The 24,149-nt window shown below is 59.4% G+C and overlaps 2 protein-coding genes across 2 annotated transcripts in view; both read right to left on the bottom strand.

Annotated features, from left to right (window-relative positions):
• Nucleotides 1-24,148, bottom strand: part of HS6ST1 (heparan sulfate 6-O-sulfotransferase 1) — a 41,002-nt gene extending 16,854 nt beyond the window's left edge. Inside the window, exons 1-2 of the mRNA XM_077766784.1 lie at nucleotides 23,894-24,148; nucleotides 23,722-23,795 (exon numbers count right to left, since the gene is read on the bottom strand). Coding sequence (XP_077622910.1) covers nucleotides 23,722-23,795; nucleotides 23,894-24,148 — 329 coding nt within the window. The remainder of the gene's footprint in view (nucleotides 1-23,721; nucleotides 23,796-23,893) is intronic.
• Nucleotides 1-24,149, bottom strand: part of POLR2D (RNA polymerase II subunit D) — a 450,734-nt gene that overhangs the window by 422,923 nt on the left and 3,662 nt on the right. The gene's annotated exons all lie outside the window — the stretch shown is intronic.

The following is a 24,149-nucleotide window of genomic DNA, read 5'->3' as shown; positions in this document are numbered from 1 at the left end:
CCGCATGGTCTTTCCACTTGTCACAGGCTCTGCCACTTAGCAGCTGTGCAGCCCTGACAGGTAACCCACAAACGCCTCTACTGTGTTTTCTCAGTGCACGGTATGGATATCATGCCTTCTGGAGCCCGCAGCACAGCACCTCACACGGGGACGCCCAACCCGGGGCCCTGTACCCAGCCATGGGGGAAGGAGAGAAAGGCCTCCAGAGAATGAACGGCCAGAATGGATCACCTGCGCTCGCCAACCATGGGCGAGGGCACCAGGAGGACATGCAAGAGGCAGACAGGGAGGGAAGCCATCAGCCAAATACAAAAAGCATAAGTAGTCCTATCACCTTAATGGCAACAACAAAATCAACGCAGTAAAGATCCTCTCCCAGGTGGTATTGAGGAGGGTCTGTGGCTTATTTTCAAACTGTTCTGCCAAAAGGAAGAACGCACACACAGACAGGCAGATGGACATAAATACCCCTATACGGACACACCCAAGTACCTGCATACACAGACATGCACAGCTGCGTAGTGCAGGGCAGCACGTGTGCCCAGGTGGCAAAACAGTAACAATCGTGCGTCTGTGTGTAAGTCTGAGGCTTTACTACTTTGCAGGCTCCACATTTTTCAAAATAAAATGGGGCGGATTTCTACCAAATTTTTAAAGAACAGAGTATCCAACTTTATGCAAGCACTTTTAAACAGCATGAAAGAAGGGTGCCCCACTCTGACCCACTCTAAGAGACCAGCATAACCCCAGTACCAAAATCAAACATGAAAAGACAGGAAAGTCACAGCCCTTTTCATTCACAGGGCAAATGTAAAAAACCCACACAGAAGTCTTACCAAATGTTCCCTAGCAGAACACATGGAGGATTTCACACTATGACCAAGTCAGGTTGCCCCAGGTATGCAAGGACGGTATAATGTGACGAAATGTATAAATGAGATTCAACATATCAATAGGTCACAGGCCTTGACAGATGTGTAAGACACAAAATTTGCTAAAATTAAACACCTATTTCTGATAAATAAAACTCTCAGTAAAGTAGCAATAAAAGAGAATTCTCTCTCTCCTTTTTAATGTTTATTTTTATTTTTGAGAGGAGAGAGAGACAGAGTGTGAGTGGGGAGGGTTAGAGAGAGAGGGAGACACAGAATTAGAAACAGGCTCCAGGCTCTGAGCTGTCAGCACACAGCCCGACGTGGGGCTTGAACACATGAGCTGTGAGATCATGGCCTGAGCTGAAGTTGGACGTCTAACTGACTGAGCCATCCAGGGGCCCCTAGAAGAGAATTCTCTTAACCACATAGAGTATCCTAAGTAAACGAGAAGCAGTGTGGTCCTCAAAGGACAGTCAGACGGGTTCCCTCTAAGACAGAACAGGGTGAAGAGGTCCACATCCTGGCCTGTGACTCTCCATGGATTGGGTGGGGGGGAGGGGTTCTCACCTCATGTGATAAAATGACCAGACGGAGCCTGTCTGCCCAGCTCATCTTTGCCGAACACCTGCGTGCAGGCAGGGGTCTGGGGCTTCACCTTCAGAATCCCAGCTGCTGGAGGGGCCACGTCTCACATCCAGCGCCCCTGTCCTGAGTCCCGAGTGTCTCAGGGTGTCCCTCAGAGATGGGCAGGTTCTGGAGGTCTGCGGCAGCCACACCACTGGGAAAGCAGCAGGAGGCAGCAGCCTCGTCAGCAGGCATCCTCCCTGCTCCCAGCCTCCCAGGGGGCCAGGCCTCTGGCAGGGAGGGCCCCAGGCCCCAGGTGAGCTCAGCAGGTGCGTCAGCCAGAGCGCCCGCTTCCGAGAGAGCTTAGCATGCTGGCCTCAGGCCCCCAGGGGAGACCCTGGCTGCATGAGTTGGGGTCTCCAGAGGCCGACACCCTTCCTGGATAAGGCAGATCGAGAGGGCCCACATGCAGGCAGGATGTGGGGCCGGGCCCTCTCCGAGCCTCAGTTTTCCTGTTTCACAGCACCAGCCTCTGCTGCCTTGTATTAGCTGACTCCTTCTCCATCCGTGGGAGATGTGGGTGTGCTCAGGAAACAGGCGGCAAGCAGGATCCTGAGAAAGGCCTCTGGACAGACCTGAAGGAAAACCCTCCCGGAGAGGACATGTGCTAACAGCTCTGTCACAGGGCCCTGAGCACAAACAGAGGCCCTGGGCCCTGCTCACAATTTTACCTGATTTAATAAGGGGTCCATCTCCTTGAAAACGGTTCTTAGTCCAACTCCCTCACTGCTCAGGGTCCTTCAAATGCACACTTCTCCTATCCACCTGGGTGACCTCTGCCAAGCCCCTGGGTCCCAGGACAGCTTCGGGGCGGTGGGGGAGTATAGCCCTGGAAAGGCCCCTGCATGCCGGGGGAGGAGCCAAGCTCATCAGGGGTAGAGGTAGAGGAAGCCAGGTGGGGAGGAGACTGGGCCCAGAGAGCAGGGGCAGGGCAGAGCAGGGTGACAGGGCTGGGACAGCGGACCTGAGAGGGGCTGTTCCCAGGGGCCCCGCCCACCGTTCCATGGAGTCCAAGCCCAGTAGGACACTGACTGGGACAAACTCCTGGCCTGGCATTTGAGGCAGCCCGGCAGCTCCGGGGGCAGGGTCACCCATACCATGTGCAGACAAGAAAGCAGTGGGCCTGGCCCATACCAGCCTAGACACAGAAACAAGCCTGAACTGGAGGAGAGAGTATGTTCTGTGCCCAGGAGCTCAGACACCTTGCTTCCTACAAGCAGCAGCGGNGAGAGTTCTGGCTGGCACCAAATCTGAGCAGGCTCAGGGGATGGGGCCAGCGCGTGGGCAGGGACACGGATACAAAAGGAGCAGCCCCTGAAGATGTGTGGCCCTCTGAGGGCTCACGGCCAGGGAACGTGGCGTGAGGAGGAGGGCCAGTGACTCAGTGGGCACATGGGGGGGGCGGGCTCAGGGGACAGATGGGGTGCTGTCAGCTGATGGGCTTCAGCTGGAAAAGATGGCTTGACTCACACAGGAGGGCGCCTGAGATGCGGGAGATTCTGAAACAGGCAGCACAAGGGAGGCGGCCTCCCCGCGGGGCTGTGGCTTCCGCCTCTCACCAGTGCTCCTCCTCCCTGGTAATGACAGGCCCCTCGTACCCACAGGGTACCCACCCTGCCTTCCCATGGCTGGCAGCAGACCTGTGGGGGGGGCTTCCCTCCCCCCCTCCCTGCTCAGAGACAAGATGTATGCAAGCTTGTGGGAGCCGGGGAAGGAGGGCCACAGCCTGGACCTAGCGAGCAGGGCACTGTAGGGCCCTCACCACAGAAAGTCACATACCCCAGGGCATCCACAGGCAAGGCCCAGGGGCTTCAGCACAGGGTCACCATGCCCTGGAGGGCAGGCCCCAAAAGCCCCCTCCCCACAGCCACACACTACCACTAAAGTTCCCGCCTGGACATGTCTGTCTCTCCAAGCTTCAGAGCGGGTACGGCTCATGGCTGCAGCCTGTCTGCAGAGTTCCCGGTGGGCCTGGCCTGCTGGGAGCCTAGGTGGGTCTAGGGAGAGCCACCTGCGGCTCACTGACAGTGCAGCTGAACACAGGCTTGCTCCACACCTCTGGGGTGCTCCAGGGGTCCCAGAAGTGATCCGGAGACACGTGTCCCTTTCACAATGTAGGTCTCGGCCTGGGCCGTAGGTACCTACTCACCCCTGCATCAACTCCTTGGGACACATCAGGTTGCAGCCATGATGTGAACAGTCATTTCCCTCTGCATGCCAGGCCCCCGGGGGAGGGGGCTCCTGAGGGCTCCAAATCCAGGTTGGTCTCCTCCCCTGGGTACCCCTCATGCCTGGCCCTGTGTTCACACCTGCCCCCCACCATGCATGCCCCTCCCAACTGCATCCCCTCTCCTGCTGCACATGAGCCTCTGTGGTTACCCTGGTGTTCGCCCAGGCCCATGTCTGGGGTCCTGTGGGAGGCTGCAGACCCCTCCACTGGGTGGGGCTTGTGGGTTCTGTCTCCACGGGCCCTGGAGGAGATGCTGCCCTGCGCAGCCTTCCCTGAGCCGCCCTCTCTGTCCCGGTCACACACAGTCTCCGGTCAGCACGGTGTGTCCGAGTCCTGTTTCAGTGAGCCTCCTTTTCCCTTTTCTCTCTCCTCTTGGACCCTCCTGTGCTGGCCCACCTCTCAGCTATGGGCCTGTCACGCCACGTGGGGCTTCTTCCTCTCCTGGTCTGTCTCCCACTGTCTACAGGGCCGGCCTGGGCAGGGGGACTCAGACAAAAGCTGAACCTTTGAATCTTGGAATGAAACTGACAAAAACACATGTGTCTGCTGCATAAAACCAGGAGCACAAGCAGGCGGTGGTGGCCCCTCGGTGGCCGTCACCCACCTATCAGAGAATCTCCCTGCACAGTGTCAGGGAGGTCAGAAGGGCGGCTTCTGGATTTCCCAGAAACCACAGCTCTTCCCCCAGCTGGAGGGAGGGGCCTCCCCCTGCTGAAGGAGGAGCAGCTGCCCTCAGGGACCTGGAGAAGATTCTCTGCTTGCTGAGGTCACAGCCTCAGGGTCTGTGGGTCTGGGCAGGCACGGCACCTGGGGGACCCAGGAGAGGGGGGCCTGGCGAGGTTCGGAATTAATCAGGGCATGCTGGAGGGCCCACACCTGTCCTCCACAGCCTGTCCTGCCTGGGGCTCGGGGGTGAGGGTCCACAAGGAGGGGTGGCCTCCCCAGGTCTCGGGGGGACTTGGAAGTGGGCACACACACATATACAAACTTCCAAACTTCTTATAACGGGGGAATAAAAACATGGTTCAAACAGTTAGGAGGTTAGCCTCCGCCCCTCCTGGGTGCCACTGTGGCCCTTCCTGCTGGCTGACAAGGCTCCCCTCTGTGCACCCGGGACCCCATCTGCTGAGCGCTGTCCCCAAGCTGACACCAGCCTTGGTGGGAATCAGGAAACACAGGCACGTGAAGGCAGCAGGCTGGCAAGCGGCGCCAGCTGGGCCACAAACATTCTGCCTGCCGTCCGGAACTCCGGCATCTAGGAGAGGAGCACTAAGTCTACCACAGCCCAAGGCCTCCAGAGCCATCAATGGCCCCGTGCAGGGATCCGTCATAAATCCAGGGTCTCTGAGGCCGTAAGAACTGGGCACGCACCCCCAGCCTCCTGCCACGTGGCCTGCACCCAGGGACAGACAGGCAGAGAGGACATTAGGGTGGCCCGGCAAACAGCCCAAGTGTGAGCACAGCCTCAGGCTGCTGGTGAAAGAAGATACCTCATATACCCAAGCCCAGACACGGCTGCTTCAGGGCTGCCCACAGGGCTGAGGAATCAACAATCAACCCTCTGAGGCAGGAAGCTACAGAGGCGACTACTTTATTGGGGGGTGAGGGGGCGTGTGCACGGGCCGGGGTGTGNTGCGTGAGTGGGGGGTGGCACGGGCGGGGGTCTGTGCCAGCGGGGACGTGTGTGGGCCGGGGGTGTGCGGGCCAGGGTGTGTGCGAGTGGGGGATGGCACGGGCGGGGGTCTGTGCCAGCGGGGATGTGTGTGGGTGGGGGTCTGCAGCCATGATGAGGTCCAGTGAGTCCCACTGTGGGCCTCAGACCACAGAATGTCCACGCTGAGCCAGGCGGAAGCTCAACTCGTCATGTTGGGAGGCTGGGTGGGTGGGCAGGAGCCAGTGTGGGGTTCTCATTAAGACTGCTGCAGCGGTAAGCCAACGGTGACAGGGGCCCCTCCTCAGCTCTGCCCTGTAGCCAGTGGGCCCAAGCTCCATGCCTCTCACGGGTGAGGACCTGCCCAGTCCTCCCTGCATGCGCCCAGACCCTCTACTCCACACCGGCCTGGCTCCACTAAGTGCCGTCCTGCACCAACCTCCAGACCGGAGTCTGGGCCTGGCTTTGTCGGATTCCTCCGCTGAGACCCCAAGCCAGGGCTCTCTGCTGTAGGAGCTTGCACCTCGGCAGGTCTGCACTGTGACCTGACTGTCCTGCTCTCGGCCGTGACAAGTCCCTAACCAGAAAAGAGAAAGACTGCCGAAAAGAATGGACCCCTGAAGCATTCCTGGCAGGCAGGTAAAACAGTATGGGGGATCCTCACAGGATTCGACACAAATCACCATATAACCCAGAGAGTCCGCTTTTGGATACACACCCAGCAGAACCAGAAGCCGGGACCTGAGCAGGTTCTTGTGCACCTATGTTCACAGCAGAAGAGGACAAAACAACCCGAGTGTCCACTCACAGGTGAGCAGGTAGGTGACACGTGGCACACACACACCTGCGCGTGGTTTGGCCTTAGAAAGGAATGGAGTTCTGACACGCTAGGACATGGACAGGTCTTGAAGGCATTATGCTCAGTGAAAGAATCCAGCCACAAAGACAAATACTGTGGATTCCGCTTACATGAGGTATATAAAGTCATCAAATTCACAGACACAGACAGTAGACGGAGGTTGCCAGGGGCTGGGGGAGGGGACAACAGGGAAGTGTTGTCTCATGGGCAGAGTTTCAGTTGGGAAGATGGAAAAGTCTGGAGACGGGGTGTTGGCTGCACAGCGATGTGAGTGTACTTAAAGCCACTACACTTTTAAATGGTAAACTTTATGTTATGGCCACAATTCAAAAAAAAAAAAGGCTCTCCCACGATGAGGCCTCTGCGGCCAGCCCTAGGTCAGGCAAATCCTCAGAGCAAACCCACGGCAGGCTTCTCAGGGGAGAAGTCTTTTCTCTGGGCACATGGCCACCCCAAGGCGCCCTCAGTGACTGCATACCAAAGGGAGCCCGCCCCATTAAACCTGTCCCCATGTGAGTGTGTGTGGGGTCCGTTGTGGGTTCTCCTGGGAAATGACACAACCAAAGAGGAGATGCAGAGCAGCAGGCTTGGCCCTGGATGGCTGGGAGTGCACGCAGACCTGGCCCAGGGCTCCCATGCTAGCGGAAAACCCCGTTTCTGTTCTTCGTCCGGAGAGAGCAGGGGCACCCATCCCCCGCTGCCGGGATAGGGAGCACACAGCCTCTTTTTCAGCCTCCGTGCCACACCTCAGAGCACATGAGACACTGGCCACCCGACCTCCACTGCTGAGGGGCCCTCGCACCCCCCATAACCTCCCCCATCCTACAAACAAACCAACAGGCTCCGGGAGGCTCTGGTCTGGCCCTCAGCTGCAAGACCAGCAGCGGGAAGGAGAACTCTGCCCCAGGAGAACTCTGCCCCAGCTCACGACCGACTGCAAGAAGTCAATACCAACCACAAACACTGTGAACTCAATCTTCTCCCAGACTTGTGATCTTAAGGTAAACACAACCGATAGCCCTCTCATCCGGGACCCTTCCCCTGGGCTCCAGGCACACCCGCGGGCTGCATCGTCCACCCCTCGCCCCATGTGGCAGATAAGGAAACTGAGGCACAGACAGGTCATGCTCGCCTAAGGTCACACACTAGTGAGGAACACGGCGGGGCTTAAGCTGGGCTCTGTCTCTGGAGGTCACGACCTACTCTGTGCCAGGTCCTCAGCAGAGGGGGAGGACCCACACGTGAATCGTAGTGGTCCAGCCTGTCTGGAGGGGCTCCAGCTGTCAGTGGGACAGAGGCCAACAGGGCGGGGGCTGTGGTGGAAAGAAGCTCACAGCCCTTCATGTACTCTCAGCCCTGCAAAGACTGTCCATCTGCCAGGCAGAAAAACTCAGTCCGACAGCAAGAACTCTAGGCCCTGGCAGGCAGAAGGCTGCACCCCATCTTGGGGCTAGGGTTCCCCCTACCGGTGCCTTCCTTCCCACAGCCAATGAATGTCAGGTTACTTCTGAGGCCCAGGCTGGGGCTGTGTGAGATGTCAGGCCCCAGGATGGGTGAGCTATGCCCTGCTCTGCCAAGCTGCCTCCCTCCTGCTGCGTCTCCTGCAAACTGGGGGGACTTCTCCACAGCCCCCAAACAGATTTCAACTCTGAATGTCTGCACAAAACCACTGGCACACATGGCACATACTGAGAGCAAGGCTGGGGTAGGTAAGATGGTACAGGAAGGCTCCTGGGTCAGGAGGCGGGGACCTGGGTCCCCAGCCCACCTCAGCAGCCCCCCAGGTCCCGCAGCTCCTCAGGCTGACACTGGGTCTACCAGGCAGAAAGTGCTGCTCAGGGCACAGTCTGCTGCCCCACTGGAACCTGGCAGGGGTGGGCATGCTGCAGCCAATGGAGGGCTCCACCCTCCCCACACTGACCTCACAGCATGGCCTTCTCATCACTGTGGGCCATGCCCGGGAGACGTGGCATCCTGGATATGCCTGTCCCCCGACCCTGCACCTCTGGTCTCCCTGGGGAGCAATGGGTGCACCTACCTGGGGGGCTGTTGGAATGGGGGTCATGGCTGTGTGCCCACCAAGGGTCTGGTGGTGTGGGGTCTACTTGGGGGACTGGATGTGGGGGCAGTGGACATGTGTCCCTGGAGGTCTACAGCCCCTGCTCCAGGCCTGTCCCTAGACACTCCCTGTCCCCTTACCATGAGGAAAGGAGAGGCAGTTGGGCCTCCAGGCCTGACTACCTGTCCGGCTGCCTGTTTGTATTAATCTCTTCAAAAACAGCTTCCCCCAGGCCTGAAAAACAGATAGGGGAGGGAAAGGAAAGGGTGGGGTGGGTCACCTCAAGTGACAGGTTGATGCAAGTGGACAGGAGATGCCCCAGGACAGACAGTCACCCAAGCCCCTAGTCCTGCAGCCACACACACGCTCCCAGGCCCCTCAGTGCCAGATGTTACTCTGTGAAGCCACTCCAGAGATGAGCCTCAGGCAGCTGCTCCAGCACCAGCTTCAGCCTGCCAGAGCTGCAGTCCCTCACTCTGCCCTGGCCTGGGGTCCTGCCTGTGGGAGAGTCACTACTGTGTCTCAGGTGCTGAGGACAGTGGTGAGGGCAGGCACAGAGAGCACTCAAGGTACCCCACTTGGCATGCCTACCCGAGAAGGACAGCTGTCACCGTCATTAGCCAGGCCCCCCCTCCTGGGAAGGCAGGAAGGAGGGAGACTGAGGAGTCTGTCTTTATCCCCCGACAGAGCCTCCTGCAAAGCCTGGCCCTCCCACCCTGCTGTTCCTGCAGGGGACTCAGGGGACTGGCTGGCTGGCTCCAGGCTGCCCCCACTGCTCAGCAACAACAGCAAATCTTCCTGGAAAACACACTTCCTTAATGTCCCGGCCTGTTCTGAGGAGGTGGGGATGGAGGGGTGGCCGGGCCCTGAAGTGGAAAACTGCTCAGCTCTTAAGGGGGCTAAGGAATTTCAAATGGAAGGAAACATCCCAAAGTGCCTACCACTTGTAAGGGAAAAAGGAATTCTTGTTCCAGGATGCTTCTGAGTCACTGCTGGCCCCACAGCTGGAGCTGCTGCTGGGAGCGCATGTGGCTATGTGAGGGTGTGGTTGCCTCGTGCAGCCTGTGGTCGGCTCCGGGAGCCCTCTAGCCTCTCTCCCTCCTGGGGAGGGGCCAGTGTCCCCCAGGCTCACGTGAATCCAGCCCCAGCCAGAGGCTGCTGCTCTGTGAGGCGGAGGATGGCCTGTGGTTGGCAGTGACACGCAGCACGGATCACAGAAAGGCCTTCAAACTGGATAAGGGGCCGTGCCGGGTGGCCAGCCCAGGAAAAGCCATGGCCCCTGCCAACTCGAAGCAGCAGTTGCTGGTTATCCCTTATCCTAGATGATGTGCACAGCAGGCATGAGGGTGGGAGGGAGCCCAGTGGTCCCCATACCAGTGGCTGCCAGCTGTGTATACAATCTTTGTAGAGGATGGAGGTGAAAGTGCTTGTCCCAAACTCAGGGACACATGTGTGCAGGTATGAGGCCTGCGGGCCTGTCAGCTGGAGCCTGGCCTTCCTGGGTTCCCCTGGTCCTATGGAAGCAATGGCTGAGTGTCCTTGGGGCTCAGTGGGCCTGAATGGCCTGTTTCTCCACCAGCCCACATGGTTGGTGGCTAATGAGCAGTGCTGTTGGCCTATGCCTCCCCAGCCAGATCCACGCAGGTCCCAGCTTGGCCGGAGTGCAGGGGAGTGCAGGGCAGGGAGCCAGGCCTTCCATGGTACCTACCGAGTCCTCTCCCTAGATAAAGTCAAGCCCCAGTCAATCAGACTACATTCCTCCTGGGCCACAAAGCCAATCCTATCCCCTGGGAACACCTGGAAAACTAGTCAGGCATTGGGGTCACGGCTGCCAGCCTGCCCCGCCTTTGCTGCACTTTGCACGCCATGGCATGGAGGCTTCCAGCCAGGCATAGCAAGGTGGAGGGTGCCAGGTCCTGGGCCCAGGACTCCCTGGCCAGACCCTGACCTACAGTGGGCACCAGTGTCCCAGGAAAAAACCCTGAAAATACAGATTTAAAACGTAGCTTCCAGGCCTAGCACAAAATTTTCCACAGCCTCAAGCTTCCTCTTTGCCACATCTCTTTGTGAGATGGACCAGGTGAGCTCTGGGTGACCTGTGACCCCACCCAGGAGGCTGGGTGCACCCCCACCGCTGTCTGCCCTCAGGAAGCAGCTTGCCTCAGGGGCAGAACCGGGGCCATCCTGGCTGTCGCCACCTCTCTGAGGACTGGCTGAAGTGCCCAGCAGCTGCAGCCAGGGGTGTGGGGAGCGCCCAGGTGGGGCTTCAGGTCTGGGTCTGCTGCCTAAGCCACCTGACCTTTGGTAAGTCACCTGGACTCTCTGAGCCTCTGCTTTCCCCTCCGTCACAGGGCAATTGAGCCACCTCAGGCCCCCTGTTCCCTGCAGGCCAGTGCCATGTCCCCAGCACGGTGAGTGGGGTCTGGGGTGTGCCTGGACTGAAGCTGGAGCCAGATGTGTGTGAAGGGCCCCTAACCCGATGTCACTTGGAGACTTGCACGTGGCCTGGCAGATGGACAGGAGCAACCCCACCCACGAGGTCCAGGCCCTCACAGTTCCCCTGCTGTGAACTCAAGGGGGCCAACAGCACAACCCACATCTGGGATGTGCCAGCTGCCGAGACCCCTGGGAACTCCGGCATCTGGGCTGCCTATGAGACACAGCCGGGCACCCCTGGCACGGAGAGGCGGGGACCACGGTCTGATGTCACTGCCCCTCTCCAGACTGCACAGAACAAAGGCTCAGTAAAATTTGCTAAACAGATGAAAATGACTCAGAAGGCTCCCTATATGAAGTGCAGGCTGGTCAAGGCTGGGGCTTCCTGCTACCTCAGCAAGGGTCAGGTCCCCACGCCAGCTGGCTGAGTGGCCCAACCAGGGGTGGGGGCTGAAGCAGGCTGAGGAAGGCCACACGTAGCTGAGGCCAGCACCCCAGGCTCTCTGCTCCCTGCTGATCCTCCTGAGGATCCTTTCCTGTGGAAATCACAATAGCTCATATGATGTTCTGCATGGACAGGGCCGTTATTCTGCAGAAGGCCAGCAGAGCGGGGCTGCAACGTTACCCCCAACTCTGACACCCCATCTGTGCCATTGCAAGGACCAGTCAACCCTGCCTGCAGCCCTGGGACCGTGCCTAGAACCACATCAGGCTGCCTCTGGCCTGGCCAGAGACAGCAGGGCTCAGGCTGGGGGAGCAGGCGGGGGGATGGGGGGTGGGTGGAGAGAGCTTGCAGGGGCCTGCTCAACCTTGCTGCGCCAAACAGGTCTCATGTGGGGTCCCCAGCCATGTGGGGTTCTTGGGTCTGTGGGGAGCCCCTGCCAAATACTCTGGGGCTCACACAGGGCCTCATAGAAAGTGCCCACCCTTCCCATCCAGATGTGGTAGCCTGAGGGAGCCCAAGGCCCTGGGTGCTGCTGGCCTCTGCTTCTGGAGTCTTCTGTGCACCTGACAGGCAAATCAAGGGCTCCACGAAGTGAGAAGGCCCATGTTGCGGAATGGGCCAGAAGAATGCACTGGCCCATCAGGGCCTCCTACGCGCTCTCGCTATGGGATTCTGCAGGCCTGATGTGCACTCTGCCCTCTGAGGGAAGCCTGAGGCCCCCTGGATCCCCTCTCCACTCGACTGCTTGAGGACGGGGATCTGCTCCTGCTGTGAACAGCCCCTCATCAACCCCATCAACCTCCTTTTATCCACGTGGCTGAAACCTGACCACGTTTTACTTGGTAAACATGGTGTTTTCTGGGGTGCCTTCATGGCTCAGTCTGGGCTTCCTGACTGCTTGTGTAGAATGGAGTTAAAGTAGGACTTGGTAGGCCCTGCACTTCCACAGGGCTCAGATGGTGGGCCAGCAAGCAGTCTTCTGTCTGGACTTGTGTGGGTAAAACGAACTGCCCAGACCTGCTTGCCTGTCCACTGCCACGAGGCAATGGAAGAGGGGAGGAGGGGGTCTGTGCCCAGAGCTGTGGTCGCTCCTCTTTGGGACCAGGGGTCCCGGGGAGGTGCCGTGGGCTGGGCAGGAAGGAGGCTGTGGCGAGGGTCTGAGGCAGGACAAGTGAGACACTGGCTCTCCAGGAAGGGCAGGAGACACCCTCAAGCAGTGGCCCACCTCCTCTCCCACTCTGTGCCTGCCTGGGCAGGGCCTCTCCTCATAGGCGACATTGGAAACCTCCCCTGGGAAGTCATCCGCTGTGCCCTCCCCGGTTACACCTGGCCTCAGTCCCCACTGTACCATCCCGGGCTCCTGGGCAAGCCCATCCTCGAAGCAGCCACGGTACCCTTCCCCACAGGTAGGCAGTGTGCCTGGCTTGAACCCTGTGCCAGGTGATGCCTGGCTCTCCCTCCCCGGTGAGGACCCTGGGGAGGGGTTAACAGGAAACCCTGTAGCTGCCGGCCGGCGTGTGAATTCCACCTCTGCCAGGTGTGGCCTTGGGTGACACGTTATTTAGGTTCTCTGAGCCCCAGTTTCCTCATCTCCGAGTGGAGCCCCTGATGGCAAGGCATAAGCAGGGACGGCCCGGCCGTGAGTGAGTAGAGGTCACCCTGCGTTCCTGGGCTGTGCCCCCAGGCGAGGACACCTGCTTGCCCTGCTCCCCAGCACCCAGCACAGCTACACCCCGTAAGCAGGCTGCACGTAGCATAGCAACCTCACCTCCCAAGCCCTGCTCCGTTAGCTGCCATCTGCCCGGAGGACTTCCTCCTGTTGCTGGTGCAAAGCTCCCCCCACAGCGACTGTGAGCCAGGATTCCAGAGAAAACGTCCCCTGGCCTCACTGCTCCAAGACGATACCCCATCCTGCCTCACGCGGCTGTAATGCAAACAGGACACTTGATGCCACTCCTCCTTTCCCAAGGACGTCAGTGCTCCAGAAACGCAAATATTTACACGTGAGGCTTTAAAGCTCATAACTGGGGCTGGGGGATGCTCACCCACTGCCCACGTTTGTTCTTGGGGCCCCGAGAGCCCTGCGGTGGCAGCAGCTAATTCTCACACAGACGATGATTTATGAGCCACTCACCTGGGCCAACTGGGGACGTGGTCCAGGAACACATGCTGCACATATGGGGCTGGGGCCACGTGGGGGACATTCCAAGGCCCCTGGGTTGAGAGGGGGGTGCAGGAAGCTCATCCACAGAAGAGGGCCATGCAGGGGCAGCTCTGGGGCGTGGCTACAGCAGACACGACCTGGCACCAGGCTGGAGACAGTGGTGTCTGGCTCCCTGGCCAGGCTGAGAGGGGGGTGACCAACAGAGGCAGACCCCGCCCTGGGAGAGCCCTGCCTGGACCTCCATCATGTGGGTAAGGGGCTCCCGGGACACAGACCCTGCCCTGGGGAGCTCTGCCTGGACCTCCATCATGTGGGTAAGGGGCTCCCGGGACACAGAGACCCTGCCCTGGGGAGCTCTGCCTGGACCTCCATCATGCGGGTAAGGGGCTCCTGGGACACAGGCAGACCTTGCCCTGGGAAGCCCTGCCTGGACCTCCATCGTGTGGGCAGGGGGCTACTGGGACCGCAGAGCACTGGGCTCCAGGCTCCGCTTTTCACTGCAGGATCCTTCTTCCAATCCACTCTCACAGGACCCGACAAACCAGGATTGATGGGTGTGGACGCCAGGCAGCAAGACGGCCTACATGTCTGCCCTTCCGGGCTGGGTGCCCCCTGCCACTGCTCAGGTGCTGAGGGCTTCCGAGGAAGGCCCCGGGGCATCCCGGCTGCAGGAAGGATGGCTGCTTAGCTGGCCATCCATCTATCTACTCAGTCTGCTGGGCCTCTGGCTAAGCTCCAACCACAGGGGGCCCCAGAGGGTCAGAGGTCACAAGGTACACCCCCTCCCTCCTTCCCCTGCATGTGCACTTGGTGCTACTGGCTGGAGGACAGGCCCGCCTGGCCCGCACCTGTGCAGGCAGCAGTAAGACCAATGCCCAGGACCACAGACAGTGCAGAAGGACCGTCGGGAGGAGAGTATGGCCACAGGGCTTCAAACTAGGATACGCTATGAAGACAAACCACCCCTCAGGGCAGAAAACGGCTCGGGAAATGGAGAGGCGGGGAGGAAACCTGCATGGTTAGTAACCACCTAACAGCGTGCCTGTCTCACCAGTCACAGGGACATGTGCTGGGACCTCGCAGTCCAGCTCACAGCTGCTGGCCTGGCGAAGACCACCGCGTCTTTCCGGCCCCATGGGCCTCTGGCATGTCATCAGGGGGCTGAGGAGCCAGTCTGGAGAGCTGCGGTCATGTCTAGGAGGCTGGGGACTGACCACCTGCCCTCCAGCCCACTCCCGGTGGAAGGTGCCACCCGGCCCGTGAGTCGCCACTCCTTTCTGCTCTTGCAACAAAGCACGGGTGAAAACGAGATGCATCCAGAAAAACTTGATGTTAAATCCAGCAGCCGATGAATTAAATATGCATGGCATGGACCAACATGGATAAATCTAAACGACAAGACTGAGCGAGGAAAGCAAGTTGCAGAAGGTCAAGTACAGTCTGAGGCAGGTTCTGGAAAGTATGTCAACGGTGCTATGTGCTGTTGAAAGAAGACCCATCTGCAGTGAAACTCTAAGAAAGCGTGCTGAGAAACATGAAGTGCAGGCGGTGGTGATGGGTGTGGGCAGCAGACGGAGCCACAGCAGGGCTTCCTGGGTGCCTGTGTCCCCCTTCAGCCTGCGGCGAGGACAGGTACGGCTGCAGCGACACAGATCACAGCCCTCACCAAGTGAAAACAGGAGCTGTGACATCACACCGTCAGCGCCTGTGGGAGGGCAGCACAGCAGATGGGGGTCCAGTGGGGGGAAGAACCACCACCACCCTAGGGTTCTCTCTGTGCTTGGCCAGTCAACCCTTCCTGCTCTGGCTCCCGGCTGTGTGTGGGGGGATCTGAGGAATAGTCAGGCGAGCCGCTGCAGACACAAGTCACAGACAGCAGGGTCGACCTGCACTGCTCCTACAGGCCATTATGACCGTGCCACTTGCGTCCGGGCTGCAGGCCGGGGCGCCGGCTTTCTGGACACTCAGGAGCCGAAAACCTAGCTGGTCCAGAAGGACCCTTCCCTAACCCCAGAGAGAGGGGACGGATGCACCGTAGCCTCTTGTAAAAAATAGTCTCTAGCACCAGTCACAGTTCCAAGTACCCACCTCTGAGGCAGGTACTGCCACAATGCCCATTTTACAGAAGGGGGAACCGAGGCACAGAGGTCACGCGGCTTGTGAGTGACAGAACCGGGATTTGACCAGCTGGTCAGGCTCTGCGCCTGGGCCCCCAGCCTTGTTCTGCTGTCCGCCCTGGCAGCCCGCTGGTCCTGCCCTCCCATCTGCCTGGAGCTGTTTCCTCCCAGCTGGCTTTTTTGCTGCCGGGCTGCCCATGGACAGCCTCCATCCTCATGTGCCATGGTGGGCGGTGAGAAGCTTCCGGAGCTGGCTATCTGCTGGGGTCTGGCTCATCCACACCTCCTGCCATGCCCAGGCAGGCAAGGGGCACGAGGCTCAGGGAGCTCTGGGTACATTCAAGTCCCAGACTGGTGTGACCCAAGAGGCCAGACATCCAAACGTGCACCCTGGGGCATCGGGCAGCTTCCAGTGACACCGGTGTCCCAGGCACCTGCCTGGCCACTGAACCCCTTCAACTCTACAGCTTTGGAAACAATTAGCTCCAGAGTTTTAACCTCTCGAGTTATTATCTTTGCAGACAATTATTGATTTGCTGCGACTCCCAACGACCGCCCCCACCCCCGCCATGGGCCTTTTAACGTTCCCCGTGTAAACACACGGAGGCGGCTGGGCTGCTCACATGTGGCTCTCACAGACAGGCCAGATGCATGGCGGTGGGGGGCTGCCTCTCACCAGAGCCCCGGCCCAGTCACAGCCTGCCGCACGCTGTGCTGGGGCCAGCCGTCGACAGTCTCCAGTCTGTCTCCAGTCCGACAGTTGTAGATGAGGAACTGGGCCCCACTGCTGGGCCATGAGGGCTGTGTCCACCCGACCACAGAATCCCAAGGGGTTAGACACAGAGTGGCCTCAGCTCCAACAAGGCACAAACACGATCTGGGGCTGGAAGGGCCATGACGCCACAGGTCATGGATAACAAGTCACTGGTTCCTCTACAGAATCAAATGACAAAGTCCACAGCCCCGTTTCTGAGACGGGGACAGGCTCAGAGAGATGTTCCCAGTGCCTGTGAGACCCACTGGCTCAGACCCAACGTGAGAGGCTGCCTGAGGGACTCCTCTCTCAGGAGGAGACTCCTCTCTCAGCCTCTGGCTGCTGCCTGGGCCCCATGAAAGGAGTCCAAGAACGAGTCCCCACCTGTCCCTGTCCCCCTCTGCGGCCTCAGAGCCCTGTCTACATGGAGAGGGCCGTGAGCTCCTGCAGCGGCCGTGCAGAAGCAGGAACTCGGCGTATCAGTCCCCACAGGCTGCCCTGCTGAACCGAGGCGGCAGTCCCAGGCTGGTGGGACAAGTGAATAAATGCACCAGCAGCTGGTGTGGGGGTGAGGCCTCCAAGCAGTCTGGCCACTCTGGAGGGAGCCTCACCAGTGGTGGAAAGCAGTCAACCCTGCAGGGGAGGGCTTGCTGGCTGGCTGGGGGACCAGAGCAAAGTCCCAACACCCCGAGCAGCAGGAGCCTGGCCATATGTGGCCCTCAGTGGCGGGACAGCCCTGCCCGCCCCAGACGTCCTCCGGCATCTGCCCAGGTGGCGCAGCCTGGGATGAGCACAGTAACTCTCTGGCGGGTGGGTATGTGCACACCACACTCGGTGACAAGCCCTGCCAGCTAGGAACCTGGGACACAGCTGAAAAGGAAGGGGCATTTCACCTCGGGAGGAGCAGAGACATCAGACCACCGGTCCCACAGCCGGAAAGTGACAGGCCTACGTGCAGGAGCAGACTAAACCCCCGCGCCTGGGCCTCTGTCTACCTCTGTAGCTGGGACAGCATCACACTTCAAGGGCCCGGGCAACCCAAAAGGAAGAGCAAAAGCTTAATAGGAAGAGAAAGAGCCAATGGAGTTCTGCAAGAGGCAAGAACAAGAGTCTGAAGAGACGAACACTTTCCTGTAAACACATCTCATCTGCGAGTGCTGGCGAGTGAGGCCGACGTTCAGGCCTCAGGAATGGGAGAGCAGGGCTGCCAGCAAGAAGGGTCCGCATGGTTACAGACAACTGCTGAGGAGAAGTACTCAGAAACCATCTTCTCAGGAGAGAGCCCAAGCGCCTCCCCGTTTCCCACCAGCTGAATTGAATCTGGGCTGGAATCACACCACCTGTCCAGCAGGACCAGGACCCTCAGGACCACCTGGGGACAACCTACATCGGCCTTGGGTGGGGGGTGGGCGCACTGGCCAGGCTGCACTGGGGGCCCCCGAGTGTGGACACTGGGTGGGGTTGGGGGTGGGGGCACTGGCCAGGCTGCGCTGGGGGACCCCCGAGTGTGGGCCCTGGTGGGGGGGTTACTGGCCAGGCTGCACTGGGGGCCCCCCGAGTGTGGGCCCTGGTGGGGGTGGGGCACTGGCCAAGCTGCGCTGGGGTACCCCCGAGTGTGGGCCCTGGTGGGGGTGGGGCACTGGCCAGGCTGTGCTGGGGGACCCCTGAGTGTGGGCCCTGGAGGGGGTGGGGCACTGGCCAGGCTGTGCTGGGGGCCCCGAGTGCGGCCAGCAGCACCAGCATGGGCTCTTCTCCAGAGCCAAGAGGATGCAGATCGATTCTGGTCTTGCTGCTACTCGGGTGAAGGCCACCAGATGCTCTCCAGGGAACTGAAGACAGAGTCTGTGTGTGAAATGGCTTGTGTGTGCCCAGGGTCCCGGGGCCGCATGTACTGAACCTGGCTGGGCAGACTGAGCACTGCCCATTGTTCTCACGCACAGCCAGCCTTCCCGGCTTGGGGTGGGGTGGAGCGGGTGCAGCGGAGGGCTGGGGGCCACAGGTTTCAGGACTGACATCTCAGCGTCAGCTCCCGGCTCTCCAGGCTGAGGGATTCTGCGAGCTTCCTTAGGTGGGAAACTGGGACAATCATCAGATACCTGCATTGCTGGGGAGGTGCAGCCAAATGAGACGGCCCGTCCAAGAACCCACGGAGGGCTGGGGGAGAAGCACTGGCCCACCTGCGCCAGTCCCTCCTGGACTCTGGCCTCCTCTAGCCCACCCCCCCTTTCCTTCAGACCCAAATGTCAGAGCTGCACCTGGCTCCCCCAGCGGGGCTGACGCAGGCATCCGCAGGCATCCGTGACCAGAGGAGCAGGTATCTGGGGGGACTGGGCGTGGCCCCTCCCAACCTGCCTCAAATTTAGACCACCCCCAAGGGAACGTGCACCAAGCAGGGCTTTTGGGTAAAAACCGCAGATAGACACATTTTGCTGATTTAAAAAAGTAAACTCTTTTCAAACCCACAACAATCTTCGATACCAACCGGGTGCTTCTCAAGTGGGCACTCAAATACCAATGTGTAGCAGCACGGTAAGGGGCAGACTTTCTGAAAAGTAACTTAGTGTTTACACTGAGTATTTAAGCTTTCAGATCATTCAACTCAGAAATTCCACTCCTCGGAATTCACAAAGGACATCAGAGCTTCGTGAGATATCTGCACACAAGGACACCAGCGAGGGCACGCCTTCCAGGAGCCAGAACGGGGAGAGCTGCACGTTTAACGGCAGAGCAGGACTAACCACACACCCAGATGACACCCGGTCATCTGCAGCTGCTAAAATATTAAGTTTTTAATGACAAAGAACATTTATGGAAAATTTCTATCACGGTTTCAATTATGGTACAAAAAAAAAAAGGCACGTGTGAGGAATACAGTGAGTTTTCTTTACTCTTCTATGTTTTCCTCTCGATTACTACACGGTCCTTACAACAAAAACAACAAAAGGATGAGATGTGAAAGAAAATGACTCCAGGCCTTTAAGGATGACAAAACCAGGCCGCCCCTCCCCCCACTGACCTGACGGCCTGCCACTCCCCCAAACCAGCAGCCAAACCTCTCAGACCTCCAACTGAGAAAGAAAGAAAAAGACAAAAGAAGACAGGAGCCTCACAGGCCCCCGGGGTGGGAGCTGGGCCGGGTGACCCCCAGGGCTCTCTCTCTCTAACCCAGGAGCACAGTCCCCACAGGAGAGCTGGCCCCACGCAGCACGGCGGGCCAGCCCACTCCGCACAGCCCCAGGTCTTACAAGTGAGGTGCCGGAAAGGGCCAGGAAGCCCAGGTCTGGGAACTCTCAGGGGCTTTAAACAAAACATGAGTTACAGAGATAACTTCACAAGCCGAAGAACCACTTAAAATAATTGTCAGTAAGCTATTTAAAAGTTTGCCTTCTTATGCATTTGCCTAAAAAGTTTTTGTTTTGAATATGAATGAAAATCTAATTCTGAACATCTCTTCCTTTTTAATGTTTATTAATTTATTTTGAGAAAGAGTAAGAAAGAAATGGAGAGAGAGAGAGGGTGAGCGCAGGGGCACAGAAGCACAGGAGAGGGGCAGAGAGAATTCCAAGCAGGCTTGTGCTGTCAACAGAGCCCAACGCAGGGCTCAAACTCACAAACTGTGAGATCATGGCCTGAGCGGAGATTAATTGTAAATCAAGAGTCGACACTTGACCACTGAGCTGCCTGTGCACCCCCTAATTCTGAACATCTTGACCTCAGATTCCCTTTGTCCCCAAGCAAGGCCTCCGTAGGTGATTCAGGACATGACGACAGCCTAACCAGGTCCCCTTGGTGGCCAGGCCCCACTCACAGGTCCCAGTCATGTAATCTGGGTAACATCTGTCCTGCTGTAGGCAAATATGGGTCTTGTCCCTTGACTGCACGTAAGAACGGATTGTGGAGGCAAGCTGGACAGTGTCGAGTGCCGCAGAAAGAAGTGCTGTAGAAATGCCCAAGCTGGCTAGGCCTACTGAGGGGCCCGAGGCCCTCCGGGCCTGGCACTGTACTCAAGGCTGCCTCAAACCTGATGCACTAGAGGACTCACGGAGGGGCACAGCTCCTGGAGAGGGTAAGGGCCAGAAGAGAACAGTCTAGTTGGCACCAACATGTGGGCAGGACCCACTCGTCATCTGGCTAGTGCCAACCTGCTGTGGACAGGCCAGTGTGGCAGACAATGGGCATCCAAGGGCGTCTAAGGCAACAGGGTGCTGCCGGCGAAGGCTTCCTGGAAGAAGGGGCATCAGGGCTGAGGCTGAAGGGAGAGGAGGAGCCGCAGCAGTGGGAGGAGAGGACAGCGTGCTGGGGCACAAGGTAGCAACAGATGAGCTGAGAGTACTTAGCTTTCTGGGACACAGACAAGAATTCAGGACAGTGGGGCGTGGGTGACCAGGACTGAGAGGACACAGGCCACCCATGTGAGGGCTTCTACACAGCAACATCACAGATTGCGGGGACCCCACCAAGAGCTCCTGGCGGGAGGGGCTGCTGCACAGAGGGCCTGGCTGAGCCGAGGACCCCAGGGAGGCAGCCTGGAAGCTATACCTGGGACCCAGATGCCCGTGGTGCCTCCATATGAAATCCACACAATTTCAGGAACATTTGCTGGGCAATCCAGGCAAGGTCCTGGCTGTGTCTCCTCCTCTGTCCCCTTCAGGCAGATGGGGAGAGGCAGGAGACACATTCTGGCCCTTAGGGGCACCACTGTGAGTATCTGAAGTGACATAGAGCACTTCAGATAAACTGAAAACTGTATTCCGTGGAAGTGTGTCTGCTCCTTGAAGTCTGTCACCTCAACACCTGCCCAGCTTAGACACCCCCCTCCCCCAAGGCGGGCACAGTTCTGGAAACCCCCACTTCCCTGAGCCACAAGGCCCGCCTCTTCTGGGCCCCCCAATCCTGCAGAGACGAGTGCCAGGAGCTGCGAGAGGCTCAGAGAAATTTCCAGAAGCACACCTCACGGCAGAGAGGTACTCACACAAGCCCTGCACCATGCCTGGCCCTGGACACCAGGGAGGAAGGAAGGGTCCTCACCCTAGCCCAGGCACCCAGGGGCCTGTCAGGGCAGCTCTCAGGCCAGGCCAGCCCTCCTCAGTTAACCGGCCATGTGGTCACTCCCGCACCCTCAAGGCCATGGGGGAAGCAAGCCCTGGCTTGCTGGAGGAAGGCTGAGGGTGCAATCTGGAACTCCTGATAACAGAGATCCCATGGAATCTGGGCACTGATGAATTCATCCAGAGAGGTGCTGGGTCCTGGGGCTGGGGTGGGGGATGGGGGAACTGCATTCTGACCTTCGAAGCACCAGGGTCCTGCCCCAGATGAGGGCGACACTCAGCAGGTGAGCCTCAGTCAGATGGGCTTGTAAATGCACAAAACCAAGACTACCCCGGCCTCTCAGGGAAGCTCATTAAAGAAGCAATCTACCTAGTGCCTGAAACAGAAATGAAGGGGGTGGGGGAGCGCACACAGAACATGAGGCTGTGTCACCTGCCTCGCGGCACAGCCCACTCCAGAGTGGACAGCTGGGGAGAGCCTCCTGCGCACCCTGGAAACCCCTCCTCCCCCAGCCTGCACCCTGCTGAGCTCAGCACCTTCCTGGCGGAGGGGCTGGCGGCCCATCATAGCAGGAGCAGCAGCTTCTCTTCTTGCTGCAGACACCCACCCTGAGGAGGGGGTGCTGGGCCTCCCTCGTGCAGCATGGGGGGCCCATCTGTTCCGCATGGTCCCCCAACTCTTGTCTGGAAGGGCGGCTGGGCCTTCTGCTCTAGTGGACAAACTCCAGGGGAGGGAGGTCAGGGCCTGTTCTGCTGGTGACCCGAAGGGAAACAGCCTCAGGGAACAGGGTGCAGGAAGAGCTACTGGGTTGGACAAACTCGATTCAGGCCTCCAGGCCGCCCCCAACACAGATTCTGCACGCTGTCCCCTCTGGGCTTCCCCCAAGCTGATTCCCTCTAGCACACAGGACAGTGCCTACCCCATGCCCACTCCCACGGGCAGGGAGGAGGCCTATTTGGGTTGTCAGTGCCCCGTTCTTAGAGCCTATAGCCCCGGCGGCGTGTCAGCAGCTGCAAACCCCAGACCTGGCTCAGTCTAGCACAGAGTGGCTGGACCACACCAGGAAAGTATACCCGTGTTCAGACCAAGTGCTGTGCAGGAAGCAAGGATTTAAGGGCTTTGGAAAGGGAGATCTGTAACCACGGGGGCATCACCTCTTGGGCTCGGAGGTGCCAGGGGCCGGGGGCAGGGCAGCCAAGGCAGAGTAAGATGACCTGTGTCCTCCGCCCTAGTCTAATTTCCTGACAGTCTGGAAAAACCACGAGAAAAGCACTGAAGAACCTAGAAGGAGAGCAATGCCACAGACCATGTTCATCTCTGGACTGGCCAGACACCCAACCTTTATCCTCCAAACCTCCAAACACCAGGGGTCCTGTACCCTCCAGACCCAAAAGGGTGACAACATACACAACTGTACAGGTCACAGAAGCTCCCCCACCCCCAGCCCGTGTGTAAGTGCAGTCCTCGGGCAAACATGGAAGATAAACAAAAGGCAGGCAAAAAGACCTCACTCCGGGCGCTCCCTGGCCCAGACATCTTGGGGCAAAGGCCCCTTGGGCACCAATATGAATGGGGAAGAGAAACCACATTTTAAGCCCTGGAGACCCAGCTTGCCCACCAGGATTGTGGCTACAAAGTGCTTCCAGGAAAGCTGTCCCACAGAGGTCAGCCCGGTCTCTCTAACCTCCACAAAAATGAGGGGCTCCGAAGGAAAGTGCGTGACTGCACCGGTGCCCCTGACCGACTCCGCTCCCCTAACCTGGCTGTTCCTGTGCTAGCGCTCTTTCAGAGGGATTTCCAACTGGTTCTGGCCTCCCCGCCCCCAGCCCCAGGTCACACTCAGGCCTTTGTTCTACCTGCACACAGGGGCAGGCAGAGCCAACCCCCTTCCCTGGGAGCTCCTCCCCGGCCCTCTCAAGGCAGTCTGGGGGGCTGTGGGTCTGGGGGCCTCACAGGTGCAGGGGCAAAGGCACTTCAATTCTCTCACTTCTGCTTTGGGTATGCGAGCGGCCAAGGTAAGCGAACACTCCAAGTGGGCTACACACGCAAAGGAATCCACTTTCCCGCCCGACGACGCAAGGCCAGCCTGGACCCACAGCTGGGGCCAGCCAGATTTTACACTCGCCCGCGATGCAAAGCAAGTGATGTTCCCAAGGCAGTGGCCGGTGACCCGAGGGGAGCCCAGGCTGTGCGCAGCCTGCGAGGCGGGAGTGGTGGAGGAAAAAAGTGGAGAGGCGACGAGGAGGTGAGAATAGAGGGCAGGGGGACTACGGGCCGGCCCGCAGAGAGCAGACTGGGAGCCTTGGGCGCCCAGCAGGTCGGGAGGGGGTCCATATGCGGCCCACGGGGAGGACAGGAGAGAAGGACGGCGAGGGCAGAGCGGGCCGAGGACAACCCGGCGGGGGCACGGCCCGGGGCCGCAACCGCAGGCCGGAACCCGGCCGCTCCGGGCGCTCACCTGGGCGTGCGCAGNGGTCCAGCACGCCGGGCACGCAGTTGGTGAGCTCGGTCCAGTCGGCGTGCAGCCCGCAGCTCCAGCCCGTAGAGAAGCGGGAGAAGAGCCAGGTCTCGCGGCGGTTGGGCCGGTAGCAGGTGCACTTCTTCTGGCCGGGCCGGCAGTCGCAGGGCACCTCGAGGCGCACGTTCTGCACGAGGTGGCGGCCGAAGGTGGTGCCACCGGTCTTCTGGATGTGCAGGAAGACGATCACGTCGTCGCCCTTCATGTCGAAGCGCAGCGACCGCTCCAGCTCGCGCACCGGGAAGTAGTACTTCTTCTCGTAGTGCGGGTCGGGCGTGGGGAAGAGGTCCAGGTCGTCGGGCGGCGCGCGGCCGCCGGGCGCGCCCAGGCTCAGCCCCGGGCCCGCGTACTGGTATAGGATGAGCATG

This window comes from Crocuta crocuta, unplaced genomic scaffold (assembly GCF_008692635.1).
Source record: "Crocuta crocuta isolate KB4526 unplaced genomic scaffold, BGI_CrCroc_1.0 scaffold5, whole genome shotgun sequence".
In the NCBI taxonomy this organism is placed as follows: Eukaryota; Metazoa; Chordata; class Mammalia; order Carnivora; family Hyaenidae; genus Crocuta; species Crocuta crocuta.
The sequence above is the reverse complement of the archived record's forward strand: the minus strand, read 5'-3'. Positions and strand labels throughout refer to the sequence as shown.